General features: G+C 50.1%; 1 protein-coding gene across 2 annotated transcripts in view; it reads right to left on the bottom strand.

Moving 5' to 3' along the window:
• GABBR2 (gamma-aminobutyric acid type B receptor subunit 2) overlaps positions 1–19352 on the bottom strand; it is a 336632-nt gene that overhangs the window by 167254 nt on the left and 150026 nt on the right. For both annotated transcript variants that reach the window (XM_045780604.2, XM_087869533.1), the window contains exon 4: positions 1386–1487. In XM_045780604.2, coding sequence (XP_045636560.2) covers positions 1386–1487 — 102 coding nt within the window. The remainder of the gene's footprint in view (positions 1–1385; positions 1488–19352) is intronic.

The raw sequence follows: 19352 nt of genomic DNA, 5'->3' as shown, positions 1-19352 counted from the left end.
ACAGAGTAGACACCCCACTGCTCTGGGTCCTCCGGACCCCACAGCCCGAGCGGACCCTCAGGCCACACAGCTTGTGTGGAACAGCGTGGGCAGAGCCGGCCCCAGCTACCTGGGCTGCCAGCAGGCCCTACTTAGCTATGGTTTCCTTCTTTGCAGGGGCTCTCAGGGCTGAAATGTCACACACAGGTACAGTGTCTGCCCCTGAGATCAGAGCTCTGCTTCCCTTGTTCCTTGGTGCTGGGCCTCAGTCTTCCCGTCTGTGAACCGAGGGCTTTGGAAGACAAGAATTCTAGACTGCCACCTGCTCTGACTGGTGTAACCCGGAACCTGCCCAAGAAGGAAGGGGGCATGTCAGCAACTGGCACCTGGGCTCTCCATATCAACAACCCTAAATGTGGGCTTGAGGGAATGGAAGAGAGGAAGAGAGGGAGACAGGAAGGTGACCACTCTATGTCTGCACCTGCTTATACACCCCTTAGCACTTCCCACTGCCCCCTGGATAAAAGACCAAACTCCTTAGCTCGGCATTCAATGCTTGTGGAACCTGGCTCCAAATTCTTTTTTCAGCCCCAACACACCAGCTCTGTGGAATTCCTGCTGGTCCCTGTTGCGTGATGAGCATGGTCGCTCTGCCTTCTTACCTTCAGCCCTCCTTCCCTGCTGGGCACCTGCAGGCCCCCATCCTGCTCCTCCTCCCTGGCCAGGTGCAAATGCTTCTCTGGAGCCTTGTCTGAACCCTCTCCCTAGGCGGGATGAGTCACTTCCTCCCTTTGTTCCCAGGCCCCTCTGTTCCCGATCCCCAGAGAGTTAACTGGCTTTCTCACCAGCTGTGAGCAACCTGAGGACAAGGGCAGGCCTGACTGTGTCAGTGAGCCCAGGAGGAGTCTGGCACAAACAAGCTGGTTGAGAGTGTTTGTGGGATGAGCAGACAAACGGCAGAGACCACTTACAGCTGGGCAAACTTCTAGTTGGCCCTTTCCATTCCTCGAGTGAGTGTACCGAGAGGCGTCAGGAGCCTAGACTTTCAGTCCCAACAACTGTACTTCCTCGCTGTGCCTTTGGGCAAGACAGCCCCTCTCTCTCAACCTCTTCGCAATGAAGAAGGTAATAACTCACACCCTGCTTGCCTCTGAGGCTCAGTTGAGAGATACAAAATCACCAAGGAAGCTCCATGTGGCTGTGCACTCAGCAACCAGGCTGTTGGTCACGGCTGGCCAACCCAGGGTGAAGCCAAGGGAAGCCAGCGTCTGGGCGCCTCTCCCCACGTGCGAAATGCCAGGACGAGATGAGACAGCCAGAACTCAAGGGTATTAAGAGTCAGGGATGTGGGGAAGCCCAGGGCACAGTGTCCGTCTGTCCTCCAGGCTGTGGCCAGCCACACCTACCTTAAGCTTTTTGACACTGGTGCAGGGGTCGTTGGAGAAGCTCTCAGTGTCCGAAATCTCGATGTCCTCACCATACAGAACCCCAGTCAGGTCGTTTCTCACCTGTTACAAAGAGAAAGCAGTGGGTGGGTGTGCTGGCAGCCACGGGAAAGACAGGAAAGGTCTGTTCAGAGGGGTCAGCCCAGGAAAGCAGCTCAACTGGGCTGGTTTTCTCCACCAACAATGCAAAAGGAGCGATCTTTCCCCTTCATTATAAACTAGGCCCTGTGAGACCCATCTCACCGGGCAGGTGACACAGGGACACAAGGACAGCAGACTGGATTTGTGCAGGGGTTTCCTGGGAGAGTCAAGACGGGCATCCGAATCTCTGGCCTTTCATGCTGGTGTTTCTCTGCCCTATCACGCGGTCTCCGAGTCAGACTGTTCACATACACCTCTATTTGTATTTTGCATTATTTATTTGCAATATTATTTCACTTCTAGTGTGAAGTAATAATAAGACACTCAGACAGATGGTGCAGAACAGAGGAAACAGTAAGGGGCTACGGAACCAGCCTGGGCTGTTTCACGTAACTACCTGTCCACTGACATGCAGACAGCTAACATCTATGTGTTTGGAGAACAGAGGTCTGCAAACTCTGGGGTTTGCCGGGTCCGGCCAGTGTGTGAAGCAGTCTGTGCGGAAGGATGTCAGGGAGTGGTGGGGACAGTGGCAAATGGGTGACCCCATGTCCCATCTAAGGTAGCAGCTGCTCCAATCATGCTGTGTCACAGTGCTAGTCTGGGGTCACTAGATCTTCTGATCTAGGGGGAAGAATTCAGAAATCTAGGTTTTTAAAAATATAAGATCCTTTCATATCTTAAAATGTTGACACGATTTTGATTTATTTATTTATTTATTTATTTGACAGAGAGAGAGGCAGTGAGAGAGGGAACACAAGCAGGGGGAGTGGGAGAGGGAGAAGCAGGCTTCCCGCTGAGCAGGGAGCCCATTGCAGGGCTCGATCCCAGAACGCTGGGATCATAACCTTAGCTGAAGGCAGACGCTTAATGACTGAGCCACCCAGGCGCCCCTAGATTTTGAATTATTTAAACACACAGAACAAAGTAACGCCAAACCAAAGAAATCTGAAATTTGTATCCGGCCTGTGGCCACGGCTGAGCACCCGCTGACAGAAAGCAATGGAAACTGGGCTGTGTGTTTCACTAAAAACAACTAGGTGTGGGGTAGGGGCCCCAGGTTCTAGGTTCTGCTCTGTCACCGACTTGCTTGAGACCTCGGCCTCGCTGTGTGACTCTCCCTGTCTCAGGGCTTTGGTATCTTCTTCCTTAGGAGGAGATGGTCCTTACAAGCACTTCTTGTTCACACCCATTAGGATGGCTATTATCAAAAAACAGGAGACAGCAAGCATTGGCGAAGACATAGAGAAATGGGACTCCCGGTGCACAAAATGGCACAGCCACTGTGGAGAACAATATGGCAGTCCCTCAAAAGTGAAACATAAAGCACTCTATGAGCCAGCATTCTGCTTCTGCGTATATTCTCAAAAGAACTGAAAATAGGGTCTTCAAGATGTATTTGTATACCCATGTTCACAGCAGCATTAGTCACAAAAGCCAAAAGATGGAAGTAACCCAGAAGTCTATCAACAGATGAGGGGATGAACACATGTGGTGTATCCATGCAATGGAACATCATTCAGCCTTATGATGGAATGAGGGTCTGACCCATGCTACCATGTGGACGAAATGAAGACATTACATTAAGTGAAAGGAGCCAGACACAAAGGGACAAATATTCTAATTCCACTTATATGAGGTACCTACAGGAGTTGAATTCATAGAGACAAAGTAGACCTGTGGCTACGTGGGGTTGGGGAGGAGGGAATGGGAAGTTAGTGTCTGAGCGGTATAGTGACTGTCTGGGAGGAGGGAAAAGATCTGGGGATGGATGGCGGTGCTGGTAACACAACAGTATGAATGTGCTTAATGCCCCTGAACTGCACACTTGAAATGGTCAAGTGGATGGGCGCCTAGATGGTGCAGTCGGTTAAGCATCCAACTCTTGGTTTTGGCTCAGGTCATGATCTCAGGGTCATGGGACTGAGACCTGTGTAGAGAACGCTCAGTGAGGAGTCTGCTTAGGATTCTCTCTCCCTCTCCCTCTGCCCCTCCCCTTGCCCCCCCAAAATAAATAAATAAATAAATCTTCAAAAAATGGTTAAAATTCATGTTATGTATAAAACGTTCACATTATGTGTATTTTATCACAGTAAAAGCAGCACTTCTTGTTTCAACCATTGGTAGAGTCTTCCAATGCATATATCAAAGTGTTTGGAATAAGCCGGCCCCAAGCGTTGCAGGACGGTAACTGGGAAGCCACCACAGTGGATGGAGTTTCAGTGGGAACTGCTGTATTTTATTTCTTTAAGACAAATATGACATAAACAGAACAAAATCTGAGCATTTATTAATTCTGGGTAACGAGTCCATGGGTGTTTGCTATTCTGTGTTTCCCGAATGCTTGAAACACTCTGTGGTAAATGTTCTGTACAAAGAACGAAGCTGCTGCAGTCAGGGTGAACCCTGTCCATCCTTCGTTCTTACTTCTGTTTTGAAGGAAGACTGGGAACTAGTTGATTACACAAACAAAGTTGACTTTGGCATTACAGTTTATGTCTGCTGCCACAAATCTTTTTGGGATGCAGGTGGAGCCCCGTTTTTAGTTTTGTGTGTCAGGGGGTGTTGCAACAATAATTATTAGACATGGAAAATGTGCAAAGTCACCCTGGCTAGAGGCAGTGCAGCTGGTGCACCCGCTACCCGGCATGCGGAGCGGCCCTCTGCTTGCTTGCCACACATGCTCATGGGAACTCTTAGAGCTCCTTTGGGGCTGAGTCTTTTCACCTCTGAAATGGGCACAACACAGCATGTAATTTACAGGGTTGTTTCGGGGCCCAGCAAAAACACTGAGGATGCAGAATGGCTTTGTAAACTCTCAACTTCTTTACTTGGCTTAAAAGCTGGAATGATTGTGCCCAGGCTTATGGCTTGGGGTGTCTATCTGTGAATAAGAATGTGCATGAAAACTGTCTATAATTAGGGCAAATAAACTATCTTTTTAGGCAGTCAGAGCTCAAAACAAACAAAGCTAAAACACCCTAGAAGTCATCTCACTCTGTCCCTAATTTCACAAATGAGGAAAGTGAAGTGTCATTCCCAGTCCTGTGCTCTCAGCATGCTCCCAGGCTGGCTCTTCTGGATCCTGCCAGCTGTGGACAGTTCTGGAAGCCTGATGAGCCAGAACAGGTCAGAACAGATGGTGGTGCGTTCAGCCACCGTAATTTTAGCACCAAGAAGTCTGAGCTCAGCTCAAGTATTTATTTTAATGGACCTCTTTAGAGAAAGCAAATGGGGGAAATCAGTAATAAATGGTATTTTTAAGGAATCAAAACATGGAAAAGAAACAACAGAATTGATATAACTCCTGAGGAAGTGTGGATCAGAGGGCTATTCAGTCCACTGGCCGAAGATGTACGACACGAAGGACCCTTTAGGGAGGCCACGGACACAGAGGGCTGGGGAGTATAAAGGTTACAAGGGATGACAACAATGTCTCCTAAGGGGTCCCAGGCAGCCTTGGGAATCTAAAATCCAAATCCAAGAAGTTTAACATTTAAGCTCAGACTTTAAGCTCTAGGGAAGTCCAAAATCTTGAAAGAAGTCAAGAGCTAGGCAGAATCAGTGGCTCTGGGAGAAAGCCGTCCTGCTCAGGGTGAGCAGGCAGAAAACCCCATGAGGTCAGATCAACCATCTGAACAGCAGGCCCAGGAGGTATGCACACAATCTCCCTCCCAGCTGGGTCACGGGGCTGTGGTGGAAGGGGAGATGGGGACTTGTCACTCCAATGAAGCCATCACACTGGCCTCACTCCTCCAACTGACTGAGGTGTCGGGGACACAGCCAGTCTGTATCTATCCTGGGAGATGCAGGGGGAGAAACAGACAGGTTGGAGGAAGAAAAGACCAGAGGAATAGGTATGTCAGCTGGCCAGAGATTGTCTTCGATCTCAGGCTCTTAGTCTGGGCTCCTGCTTCATTCCTGGGGCTGGAATTCCATCTGATGCCCAGTCACTGCCAATGGGCTTGAGTCTCTTTCTGGACAGTTACCTAGTGCTCTGGTTATTCTAGATGGGGGCCCGTTTGTTCCTGCCAGTCTCTCTCATTGATTTTCTCATTTTCTCCTTCATTCATTCACTCGCTCATTCTTTCTTTGTTTCATTCATTCATACATTCATTCATGATATTGACATCTCTCCTATTCCATGCACCATGTGAGGTGGTACTAGGGCTCTGATACTGAGCAAAACCATTCACATTCTGGGTCTCTATCTAGTGGGCGTGAGGAACATTAATCAGATGACCACCCTGGTACCTACCAAGGCAAGGGAGTACTCTCAAGTTCGGGAGTATTGCTCTGGGAGAGGCTGTAATGGAGAAGACGGACCCAGCTCAGGAGGTAACGCAGGAGAAGGACTCCAGGCTGAGAAGCCATGCATGCAAAGGTCCCATGGTGGGAGAGAGCAGGAGGGAAGCTAGAAGAGCCAGGCTGGGCTAAAGCAGAGCACGGGCCAGGGAGGGAGGAGGGTTGTGGGCATGAAATGAAGAGTAGGCCATAAGGGCCTCATAACTCACACTAAAGATGCTAGTCGTGAGCCTACGCACAGTGGGAAGCCAGGACAAGGTTTCACGGAGAGGTGACATGAACTGTGCTTTAGGCTGCCATGGGGCCAGTGAGGGGCAGGGGCAGGAGGGACACAGGAAGGCCAGGGAGGCAGCCCCATCAACCAACCAGGTGAGAAATTCCAGAGGCCCTGGTGGGGATACAAGAAGTGACCCACTTAGGGGTATGTTTGGGGCAACTAATAATCTGTATTCGTCATCCACAGCTGTGTAACAAATTTTCCCCAAACTCTGTGGCTTTATTATTTCACACTGTTTCCATGGGTCAGGAATGTGGGAGCAGTTTATCTGGGTGGTCCTGGCTCAGAACTTTTGTGAGGTTGTGGTCAAGGTATTGGCTGGGGCTACAGTCACCCAGAGCCTTCTGGACTACCTATCAGAACCACCTGGGGAATTTTTAAAAATACTGATGCCGAGGCTGCATCCTAAACCAATTAGAATTCCTGGGCTAGCACTTGGGCATCAGCATTTTTAGAGTTCTCCGGGTGGTTCCCACGTGCAGCTAAAGATGGGAACCACACATTTTAGGGGTAAAAGCAACAGGACTGCCAGGCTCACAGCAGGGTTGTCAGCCTGCCCGAAAGCCCCCCTCCCCACGTCACTGTACCCACCTTCCCCAGGTCCGGGGCACCATTTGCCTTTATGGCTTCCTTCACCCCACCCCTGCCTTCTCCTGCCCCATCCCATAGTTATGTCTCCTCTTCCATCCCCAGATCCTGCTACTCCTGGCCCCCAGCGTGAGGAGCATGTCCTGACCATGTCAGAAGCAAGAACGGAAAGAAGGAAAGGAGGGAGAAGGCATAAGAGACAGTAAGAAAGGCAGAGGAGGAAAGCAGAGCGTTGTTACAGCTCTAAGTGGTCACTGTCTGACCACACGCCCAAGCAGCGAAGTCTCTGATGAAGGCCATGAAATGCAAGGCGGATGACTGGAGGAGCGTCGGAGACCCTCGGATACTTGGCTTCATGGCCAGGAGTTCCCCGGCCACCTTCCCTAATGAGGCTGCTGCACCAGCTGAGGAATCATCTAGAAAGTCAGAGATCCAAGTAAAGGTGGGGAGAACCAGATCTGCGCCACATGCACTTTACAACTCTTAGAAAATTCTAATTAGGTTACGAAATGAACTTGAGAGCATAGCGAATTCCCAGCTCTCCTATGGAAGTGGAGGTAACCTACTTTGTCATTCAAATGCACTCGCTATATATAGCCCTGGATTGTGCCAAAATGTCACTCCTCTTACCTGACTAAAGTGTATAATTATAGATTTACTTCTATTCATTCATGAAATGTGTCTTCACTTGATTAAACAGTTCATTCAAATAAAATCCATTAAAATATGGAACATGTTAAAATGTGGCTCGTTAGAGGCAGAGGGCACCGCTGTAGTTAAGATGCTAATTAGGATAAACAGGCATTTGAAACACTCAAATCTTGGAATAATTCAGGTCACTTTTACTGGGGCTGGAGCTCCCCAGGAACCACCATTAATTTAAACTAATTAAAAAATTAGCCTGCAGAAGAGAAGACCAAGGCAGGAAGTGATGGCCAGGTTCAAACTCTGAAGGGCTCTCATGTGGAAGAGAGGGCACCTGGTTCTGGGCACCCCCTTGGCAGACGAGGGGCCAACAGGTAAACAGTTCAGGAAAGCAAACTTCGGCCCAAAGCCAAAAGTACTTTCTAATGATGGAGAAGGCTGCTTTGGAAGGTAGTGAGCTCCTGTCATCAGACGTGTGCAAGGAGAAGCTGGTTGGGATGCAAGTGAAGAGAATTTTCTCTAATCACCAATACATGTGGTTCCAAGAAAACAAGTGTTTCAAAATTCCACCTGCCCCTGCTCGGCCTTTCTGAAGTACCCCTCTGCATCTCTGAAGTCTTTCAAAGGATTGGGGCATGCACTTAAATTCCCACATTCCATGTGGCTGTATTTCCACTTTTCTAAACCTGATGAACATTCATTGAAGAAAGCATTCCTTTTAAAAAACAGGCCATCTAGCTTTCAGATTTCTATAAATGTAAGCTCTTAATAAGCTATAATCAGAGTTGAGCACGAGTGAAAGTTTTTTACAAGGGCAAACACCCAAGTGAACATGTGTTAGCTCTATTGCACCCACGGGGCACTTGCACAGGGAAATACCCGTGGGCATACATGCAGCTGTGCCCACGTGAAGACCGCACGTGTGGGGAAGACACCTGTGTGTTCACACGGCAGAGCCAACGGTGACCCCCGCAGAGGTGTGTCCAAGTCCTAACCATCAGAATCCGTGAATGTGACCTGATTTGGAAAAAGCATCTTTGCAGATGTAATCAGTTTAAGGCTCTTGAGATGAGACCATCCTGGACTACCTGGGTGGGCCCTCAATCCAATGATAAGGGTCCTTGTGACAGAAAGGCCGAGGGAGACTCGGGACACACAGGCATGAGGGACAGGGCACGTGATGACAGAGGCAGACGCTGGAGAGAGGCAGCCACAAGCCGAGGAACTCGTGGAACCTGCCAGAGGCCAGAAAGGACCCTTCCAGGGAGCATTCAGAGGGAGCAGGGCCCTGCGGACACCTGATTGCAGACCCTTGGTTCCAGAAGTGTAAGAAAATGAATTTCTGTTGCTTTAAGGAATGCAATTTCTGGTGATTTGTTGTGGCAGCCATGGAAACAAATACATTTGGGGCCTCCCGGAACCCAGCCCCTTGTGGGTCCAAAGCACGATCCCGTGGAGCAGCCGGGCTTCCTGTCTGGCCTCTACCTCCCGTCACAGGTAAGGTTTCCCTCTACTTGACAGCCACTTGTCTGTCCCAAAGAAATAACAGGCAGGTAGAGTTCCTGGGGGCAGTCCCTGCTGTCCTCACTATGGCACAGGGTGTGGGGACCTGTGACCTGAGCCTGCGTAGCCATGCACATCAGACCCTCAGGACAGCTCCTACCTGCCGGCGGACGTCTGGCCAGCCCACATTGTGGCTGGAAACAGGGAGCCCAGCTGGCAGAGCTGCCCAGTGACAGGCTCCTGTACCCAAGATCCACCCAAGACATCTCCCTCTGCCTTTCAGCCGCTGCCACCACCGCCCAGTTACAGCAGTCCATCAGAGGGAGGGGGAAAGCCAGTAGGCCATGTTCCTCAGTCCTGGTGCCCCACGAGCTCCTCGGGGGCCCATCTCCCAGAACTTGTAGGGCGACAGCACACCCTAGACCAACCTGCATGGGGGCCAGGGGCAGGGGATGGGACAGATGGCTCACGGCAACCAGGGTTCTCTGGCTCTCAAGTCCCTCTTCCCATCACCCAGCCTTGCATAGTTTTAGAAATTCCAAAGAATAAGTGTGATAGACAGAAGAAGGTCCCCTCCCAAAAGATGCACACATCCTCATTCCTAGAATCCTTTACCTCACACAGCAAAGGGCACTTTGCAGGTGGGATTATGTGAAGGGCCTTGAAGTGTGAAGACTGTCTTAGATTATCTAGGTGGGGCCTGGTGTAATCCTAGGGGTCATAATGAGGGAAAGAGGGAGGTAGTCGCAGAAGGAGACCTGACAACAGCAGCAGAGGTCTGAGAGAGATGTGTGTGACAAACCACACCACGGGCTCTGAAGGTGGAGGACGGCGCCATGAGCCAAGGAATGATGCTGGCCCCTAGCAGCTGGGAAAGGTAAGGGATCAGATTCTCCCCTAGAACCTCCAGAATGTATCAGGCCTGTCCATACCTTGATTTTGGCCTAGTGGGACTGATGTTGAACTTCTGAGCTTTGTTGCTGTAACATAACAAACTGTTTGTGATGATTTATAGGAAATTCATAAATCGGCTCAGACTTTAAAATCCCACACATCCTCAAACACCTCCTCCTACAGGAAGCCTTCCCTCATTCCCAAGCTGGTGGTGACCCCTCCTTTACCCTGCACAGTCCTGTGCTCAAGGCCACTCTCTCCAGCGAATCAGAAACTGTCCTGAGGGTCCACACCCCCTCCCTCTGGGACCCTCGGCACCCAGCACCGGGCTGCCTGAGGAAGCGGGACCAGGCCCAAGTCCCCTTCTTGGATATACATGCACCCCCAGCCAGGTCCTCCCTTCGCCTGCCACTTCTGCTCTGTGAGCTCTGTGAAGTCAGACCACGCTGAGCTGTGGGGGAAAGAAATCAGCCATCAGAGCCTGGCTGCTTTCGTGTGACAAAGCCCTCATTGCCTTAATGACAGCAAGCTTGTGGGACCCAGACCAACAATTACAGAAAGATTTAGATATTAGTAAAACAGCGATATCATCCAGCTAAGAGAAGTGACATTAGAGAGACCTCACCGGACAGCACTGGAGGAAGTGGGAGTGCAGAGGTGCTCCCGGGCTTGCAGAGCTCCTCCCCTGCTCCCTGGCACTGGAGGAGCTGCACAGAGGACCAGGGGTGGGGGCCGCACGGACAGGAAGTCCCATCTACATATCCTGAGGCGCTCTCACCGAGACTAGGGGACCAGCATGGCTCCTGGGCCCCTGAGGAATGGCCACGACCTGTGTGGGAAGCAACCAGGAAGTAGCTTTCGGCCCTCTCAGGGGCAGAACTTTCTAACAAGGACGGAAGGAACGTCTGCAGCAGGAGAGTGAGCTTCCCTTCACTGCTCGTATACAAGCAGAGGTGCGGTTGCTCTAGTAGGTATTCGGGCCTCAGATGGAGGGGCAGGGGACACAGCTGGAACCCTGAGGAATGTCTTGGGTTCTGGACGCTCTACTCCAGTTACAGGGGCGCAGATGTCGAGGGCAGCCCAGCCGGTGCAGAGTCTCACCCTGCAGAAACGGGGCTGCTCCAGGCAGCTCACGAAGCTGGATGAGCCACGGCTCCATGTCCCCCTCTCAGTGCAAGGCGGAGCTGAAGGACTCCTCAGTGCCTTCAGGCATCGCTGTCCCTCTCACGTGCGGTTTTCTTTCCAGTCCTATATTCCAAAGTGGGTTCTCTCTCCTCCACTTAGTAATCTGCCCGGACGTCCTATGGCCCTTGCGTTGAAAGACTTCCTCCTTTGTCTACATGGCCTCCCTCCCTCCTCCCGGACTGCAGATTGGCGGGGCAGGGAAGAGAAGGCACAAGTGCCAACTGCCTCCAGAGTCCACCCCCTTGCCTTCCCTCTCCCGCCTCTCGCTCCCAGCCCTCGGGGAGCAAGCAGGCGTGGGGGCTTGGCAGCATGACTCTGGGGCGCACTGCACCCTCTCAGCAACCTTAAAATAAGTAGACACCATTTTTACAGATGGGGGACCTGAAAGGTTAAGTGGCTTGCCCGAGGCTTTACAGTCAGGAAGCCACGGGGGCCGAGGTCCAAACTCGTGTTTTTCTGCCCCCCAAATCCAGGAGGATTGGTGGAGGGAGAAGAGAAGAGGGTTTGGAGACAGCACTGCCCCTCAGGGTGGTTCCCACGGTGACAGAACCCAAGAAGGACTCATTTACTTGAGTGTCCACCACCCCCCCCAATGCCAGACTGGGAGGCCTGAAGGTTGGGACTGTGCTGGGGCCTCCCCAGGTATCTGTGTGGGACACAAATTGAGCAATCAGGACATTTGGGAGACAGAAGGCAGAGCTGGGCACATCCAAGGGACGGGGCATCAAGAAGAGAAGGTGAAAAGGAGGAGGTGGCACATGCCAGAGATGTACTTTACCTCCTGGCCCCAAGGTCACTGCAAAGGGACGCCTCTGTCCGGCATGCGGAGTTGGTGCCGTCACCCTCAGGACTACTTTCCACAACCCTGACACACTAACCCACCTCGCTGGACAGCAGGGGAAACTGAGGTCTGGAGAAGGAAGGGACTTGGCCCAAATCACACAGCTGTCTAGGGGCAGAGCTGGATTGAAACCCAGCTTCCTGCCTCCCGCATCGATGCTGCCCAAAGCCGTGTCCTTAACAGCGGCAACGGAGCAGTAGCCCCACACGAGCCACCAGCTGCAACTCTTCCAGGTCCCTTGTCTGAAGCAGTGCCCAGCCTGGTTCCTTGATGTTCCAGCGCCCAGCACAGGGCTTGGCGCAGAGCAGCCACTCTGCAGACACTGCTCAGAACTGGAAATCTTCCCTGACACCAAACACACTTGGGTTCGGAGTTTGTAACAGCTGTGGGTCCAGGCCCACTCGTGCATCGCACCTCTCTGGGAGATTCCCGGGTCCCACCCAAGAGATTCTAACTCTGGAATGAGAGGAGGGGAGGGAGACAGGACTGTGTCTCATAAAGCACACTGGGGTCTTTGTTACACAGCCACATTTGGGGACTCCTGGCCAAGTGATGCCCTTTCAGCTGCCCTGGTCTGACTGGGCCCGCTAGTCTAGACTCACTCATTCCCAAGGGCCCCATAACAGATATTATGGTGTGTTGCCAGAACCTTCCATCCTCCCAGCTGCTGGGAGTGTTGGCTACTGACCGCTGTGTGTGTCTCGGGGATTTGCCCTTGACTAAAAGGGGCAGCCTTGTCCAAGATCACACCCCTCCCCAGGGCAGCCCACACTGGTGACTGGCTCAGGCTTCAGGCCTGATTTGGGACATCCCTGAAGGGCTATCTTAGCTCCAGAGCTCCCCCTGGGCTCTGTTTAGGGCCCTGTTACAACTGCATTTGGTGTCCACCGCTCTCCCTTCTGTGGGGGTTCCCCAGTAAACTTCCTGCAGGTCTCGAGTCCCTTTCCTGGGGAACCTGATCCAGGTCAGGCTCGCCCCCATGTGCGCTGACTCAGCCCAAACCAGCACTTTGTCCCCAGAACTTAGACGACAGGCCTCCGGTGCTGGAGAAATGCAGCTGCTTGCTTTGGGGTTCTTCTGTTGTAGGATCCTCGTGCTGCCTCAGACCACTTGGATCCTTTCGACTCAAACACTTTAAACTTGGCAAAGTGATTTCTAAATTTCACCTCAAGTCTGAGAAAAGGAGGGTAAGATACAAGTGTCCGTATTCCCAACACACTAACCCAACTAGTACAATTTCCTGTGTTGGTTACCCTCACCACACCCGCAAGCCTGTCCCTGCTACTCTGTTTCTGGAACGTGACTTCTATGGACTTGGACTCATCACTTGAGCTCCCTTGTCCTCTGACTTCCAGGTGGGCTGGGCCAACCAGACACCCCAGCAGGAGTCAGAGGCAAGGAGGAGAGAACACCAGCCCTGGGCAAGCGACCCCTCCTCCTGCTTCCAGTGACCACTCCCTCCCCTTGTCCTCCAGGGCACATGGGGGTCACGAGTCTCTGGTGCTGCATTAGCCCTAGTTGGTTCCTCTGGTCCTGCCCAAAGTACTTCCTCTAAAGTAAACTTTCTTCACCTCAGTCCTCTGAATATGCCATCTGTTTCTTGCTAGGCTCTTAACTGGTGCAACAGGTCTTTTTGGTAGAAGTCATCAAAGTGTCAACAATTTTACATCCTGATTTTTTTCACTCACATTTTATCCTGTACCTTTATAATTCATTTTTACCACCAAGCACATACACTAGTCACTTTAAGTTCTTGACCTCTGCTCTCCTCTGTCAAAGTCCTGCTTGCTGCTTTAAGCCACACTAAAATGGCCCTTGTTCCACGAAGTCCTTCTGGATTTCCCAATGAGCTGCACCTGAATGCTCTTCCCTCTCTGGTCCATGCTTTCCTGGCCCTGTTCTGGAAGAACTGGAAGTTTTTTTGGGTTATCAACATCCCCAAAACAGCACACAGAATGAGGGCTCTTTTGACCAAGTACAGGTGGCTAGGGGAGAATGTCACCCTCATGGACTGATGGAAAGGAGCTAAGATCAACAGCTCCTCCAAGGTCAGGAAAGACAGTCTGCCCTGCCTTGGCCCAGAGCCGGTGGAGCCAGCCTCAGCCTGGAGAGGTGCTGAGTGTGTGTCCTGGGAGGGAGCTGGCGGGTCAGGTGAGCCAACCGTGTCCTGGTGTGGACACTGCATCAAAGTGCTGAGCAGGCCAATGGCCCGGGAGTGGGGCCTGACGCTGTGTGAAGCTAAGCAGTTTTTATAATGTGTCTTCCTACGAGCAGTATCCAGCAATTCCAGGGAACAGGTATTCACTGTGTACCGTGCAAGGGGAGTTTTCCAAAGGGGACCAGAATCTGGAGACACTGGGATTGTGGTTATTGTCATGGCCTATTAACCTGTCCAACTGTCCCTGGGCTGAGAGCTCCGAGACAGCCCAAGTTCCTGTCTCAGTTCCGGTTAGGTTCCAGTACAGTGGCCTGGCTCAGTCAACACTGGCTGAATGAACGAACGAGACCAACAGTGCCCTGTCCCCGTTCATCGGCCAGGGGTGAGTGCCACTGACACCTGCTGCCCAGCCTTCTGAGGAGGCTTGAGAAGCATTCGTGTTTCATCTATATCACAGGGTATCAGAAAAGATGAAGCATTCTTAGACAAAAATGCAAGAATGTTCCAGAAAGGAAGCCACAGAGAAAAGGTGGAGACTGCACTTCCAGGATCGTGAGAAAGCTCACAGTTACGGAGCATCCCTCCTAAGCAGAGCCCACAACATGTATCATCTCATTCCTCTTGACCATTGGGTAGAAACTCAAAAGGTATAATTTTGACCAGTTTATGGGTAAGTAAAATGAGAGTCAGAGAAGTTGAGTCAGTTGCCCAGGGTCACACAGCTGAGAAACAGGGAACTAGGGATTTAACTTCAGGTCTCTTTCCACAGCCTGTGACATAAACCAGGGGTCAGCAAACTTGGTCTATAAAGGGCCAAACAATAAATATTTTAGGTTCTGTCGGCCATACAGTCTCTGTCACAACTACCCAAGTCTGTCTACATTGCAAAAGCAACCCTAGACAATGTGCAAAGGAATGGCTATGGCTGTGTTCCAATAAAACCTTATTTATAAAAACAGAGAGATGGATTTGGCCCATGGGCCCACAATTGCAGACCTCCTGCTCTAAACCTACAAGAACGAGCCCGTGGTTCTATTTTACCCTGTAGGATGACGGTGGGAGAGGGCAGAGGCACACACTCGAGTCAGGTGGCTCCAGACGAGATGGGGCTCTGCCCCCACTGGCTGGGCCACTTGCAGGGAGCAAGGAAACCCTCTGAGAGCTTCTCTTTTCTGTCGAAGGGGCGTAGCCACAACTTATCTTCACACCGTAAGGCAGGTTAGAAGAAGTGAACGTATGCTACATGTCCAGCATGGCTGAGGTTCCATGAAGGGTTGTATTTCTCATTGGTCAAGAAGGGGAGGTAGAGGAAACACGATGTGGAACAGCCTCCGTGGGTGTGCACTCTCACAAAGGCTGGTCCGGCTTTCTGCAGGACAATGCTATATCTTGCCCCATGAAACCCCGAAGGGACTTCACAGGCATCGCGGTGGGAGGAATCTTCTTGCCAGCCCCGGAAGGAGCAGATGTGCGGTGCTTGGTGACTCCCCACGAAGGGTAGGGAGGCAGCTGTTCACAGACTTGATATGGCAAATTGTGTGATGTGCTGTCTTCCTGGGGCGGGCAGCCAAGCAGTGATGGGGGGGGGGGGGCTCTGCAACCCCTTCCCATGCCGCCGGCTGCCCACGTCTGCTGATTCATGCAGGAGGGCCTGGGTGTGCCAGAGGAATCCAAAATAGGCTCTCTAGTGAAACGCAAGGCTTCGGAAGGAGACTGTGGACTTGGGGGCAGAGGGACGGTTTCTTCTCTGTTTCCACTTGAAGGTCATCACTCTGGCAGAGAAAGGAGGATGTGGGGAAATTCCATCAATATTGCTAAAAGCCAGGATGTGGTTTACGATGCCAGATGCTGAGCCCCTGGCAAGGAGCGGCACTTACTGCCCCAAGACTGGCAGTACCACGTTCGACAGAATTCCTCGTCTGATTGAGAGGATGCTACCGACATCTGAGAGGGAGAGGAAGAGTGCCCGGGAGAAACTATAGCACCAGCTATGATGAGGGCCGGGATATAGGAGGGATTTGAAAGGGGGCCACAGAAAAGGAAAGGCTCAGGAACTGTCATAGATCTGCATGCCAAAGTACAAAGTATGGGGAATGATGTTAACTATGAAACTTTTGGGAAAGATGGTAAAGCGGAGCACAGATGTCCAACTCCCACCTAAGCTACCTCCTTCTGAAAGTGACAGAAAGGACCAAGGGAGTATAAAAATAGGGGGGAATCTGCTTCAGCATTGGAGAATAGGAATGAGTGCCATCAACATGCCACCAACTTTGAGGAATTTCTGCTAGGTACAGTGCCAGTGGGACCAGATTGAAGGTTGACTCATAGCTTTCCTTCCTGGGAGAGCAGCATGGTGCTGCAGGGAGGATGGCCATGCTCACAGGGCCGACCTCCCAGCCTCTGAGGGTGAGTGAGCGAGTGCCAGTGGAGAGGCTGGGTCACAGGAGGGATACAGAGCCTACCCTGGGGAGCCCATCCCTCCCGTGCAGCCCAATGGCCTCTGGAGTGGCTGGGCCATTTGACCCAAGAACTAGCAAAGCCCATTCAAGCCTGCTTTCCCCATGACAGGCCTGAGCATCTCCCAGACATAACAAGCAGGAGAACAGGGGAGAGGCCAGGAGGAACAGTACACATCTGCAGTGCTGTGCCAACAGATTAGAGGAGAAACACTCACAGCACAGAATGCCCCCCTCTGACCCCTACCACCAGCTGCCAGTCCCTGGCTGCTAATATGAAATTTCACCATCCAGTCTTCCAGATTAATATCTGAGCTGAAGAATCTAATAGCATCTAAGCCACACGATGAGGGGGGCCCAGGATAACTGACCCGGCTATAAGCAAATACCAGGTCCAGGGGAGACCTAAAATACACATGGAACCCAGGAACACTTCCCAAAACAGAAAGGAAGCAAACAAAGAACGCACACACAGCAAGAACATCGCCTCCAGAAAGATTTGCTACAGGAATTAGAAGTAAATTGCAGCTTCTGTCTTGTATCTCAAGGAGATTATGAAGACCTGGGATTTAAGATGTAAGAAGTAGAATATGCAATAAAAGACAGATGAAAACCAAACGAAAGCTGGCAGGGTTAAGAGAATAATGACGGGAAATGAATAAAGTTAGGAGAATTTTAAGAAGCAACTGAAGCAGGAAAGAGCAGAACCCCACTGGAGAAAAGGGATGGGTGCTATAGAGGGCGATAAGGGTGAGAGGCCCTCTGAGAATGACAGCAAGGACTCAGGTAAAAATGACCAGAGAGAACATAATAATATGCAGAATAAATGACAGAGACTCATGTGTGAATTACTGTTTTTTCTAAAAAAGACACCAAAACGAAAGAGCAATAACTAAAGATATAATAGAAGAAAACTTCTGCTATCTGAGCACTCAATTCTTCAAATAAAAAAGGTAATCACATGTTAGACAAAATAGATTAACAATCGACATATGGTGTGTTTTCTTTTTTAATTCCAAGGATTGGGAAAGAATCCTACAAGCATCCAGGATAGAGAGAAGAAAAAAAAGGCTTATCTACAAAAGAATCAAACCAGATTGCATCAGACGTCATCACAACACTGATGTAATGTCTAGAGAGGTTTATGGAAGAAGATTATGATCATAAAAATCTATATTTCCTAGCAGAAGCAACAGAGAGAAACTGAGATCTGTGGAAGACCAAGGTAGGTATAAAGCCCATACGGTCTTCCTGACAAAGATGACTCAAAGTTGTATTCATGCCGTGGAGAGACAAAGAGAAAGATCCGTCAATAGAGACTGGAGCCATATAAACATGGATCTGAATCTTAAAATCATAGTTACTATAACACAGTTTTAAAATAAAATCAATAGCTCAAATAACAACTGAAAAAGAATATCCACAATGTAAAGAATAAGGTCAAATAAAAACTCAAATTATAACAACACAAAATTAGAGGTGATGAGGGATGGGCAGTAAATAGAAGTGCTAATTTCTGTAGCTAACATATATATTGCATCATTATGTTTTATACTGTATTTTATGTACTTAGAGAAGTAGAAACCTAATATTTTAAACTGAAAATGCAATTATGGACAGTCTCATTATAATGAAGATGGCATACCGTTTAGCTAAATGTATAGGATTTGGCTAAAGCTGTAATCAAAGACAAATTTATTGGCTTAAATACAGTTGATAGGGGCGCCTGGGTGGCATAGCAGTTAAGCGTCTGCCTTCGGCTCAGGGCGTGATCCCGGCGTTATGGGATCGAGCCCCACATCAGGCTCTTCCGCTATCAGCCTGCTTCTTCCTCTCCCACTCCGCCTGCTTGTGTTCCCTATCTGGCTGGCTGTCTCTATCTCTGTTGAATAAATAAATAAAATCTTTAAAAAAAAAGAAAAAAAATAAATACAGTTGATAGCAACTAAAAAAGTGTAAGAAATAAGTGTGTGAATCAAGAAACTAAAAAGGATGGCAAAACAAGCAAACATAAAGTGGGAAGGTATTCATAAGGATAAAAGCAGGAAACAAACAAATTAGAAAGTACGTAAATAGAAGCAGAGCCAATAAAAATCCAGGTTATGGTTCCTTGGGTTAAAAAAACAAGGTAACAGGATCTTTCACTGAAGATTTAACTTCTGTTTTTTTGCTCTATGTTCTTTAGTGAGAGAGAGCTCTGGCACACTTGCTTATGTCTGGTAGGAGGAGTACTCTTTAAAGGGGAGGCAAATGGATCCCCCAGAATTAACCAAGGCGTCTGCTCCAAGGAGGATAGCCTCTACTCTGCTGCAAAAGACATGAGGACCATTTAGGGGCAGGTTTCTAAAAGAGACCCTCTCCGACTCTTGGGGATGTGGCTATCAGAGAAGAAAAAGCCAATAGAGGTTCTGGATCCATGCGAGCAAAACGAGCAGATCACTCCTGACAAAGTGTTCCTGCCTCCTGGGAGGAGCTCCATATGGACGTGAAAAAGCAGTGGGTGGAAAGTTGTAAGCTGGGAACCTAGTGAGGAGCTTGAGGATGCATGGAAGTTTGTCCAGGGACCCAGATCAGTGGCAGTCACCAGTGTGACCAGTGTCGACTCAAGTGGCGGCAGGCAGCAAGGGCTGCAGAGTGCAGGCTTGCCCAGCTTGGTGACGGAAATACCACCAGGGTGACTGGCCATGTTGGAGGAGGGTGACACTTTGAGAGGCAAGATGCTGACCCTGAGAAATCTGGGGGCAGATGGCGTACTTGATTCAGGTTTAATTTAATTTGGAAAAATAAGAAATGGGACCGTTTTTTGCATGCTGAATTGAAGATGGTAATATCAGTTAAATCAATAAAATAAGCCAACAAGCTAGTTTAATCAAGGGGAAGAGTGGAAAAACAGATCTGTAATGAGAAAGAGCATATGACAAAAGACACAGAAATG

This window comes from Ursus americanus, chromosome 18 (genome assembly GCF_024610735.1).
Source record: "Ursus americanus isolate L20-20 chromosome 18, mUrsAme1.1.p, whole genome shotgun sequence".
NCBI lineage: Eukaryota > Metazoa > Chordata > Mammalia > Carnivora > Ursidae > Ursus > Ursus americanus.
Note: the sequence above shows the minus strand (reverse complement) of the source record. Positions and strands in the feature narration are given on the sequence as shown.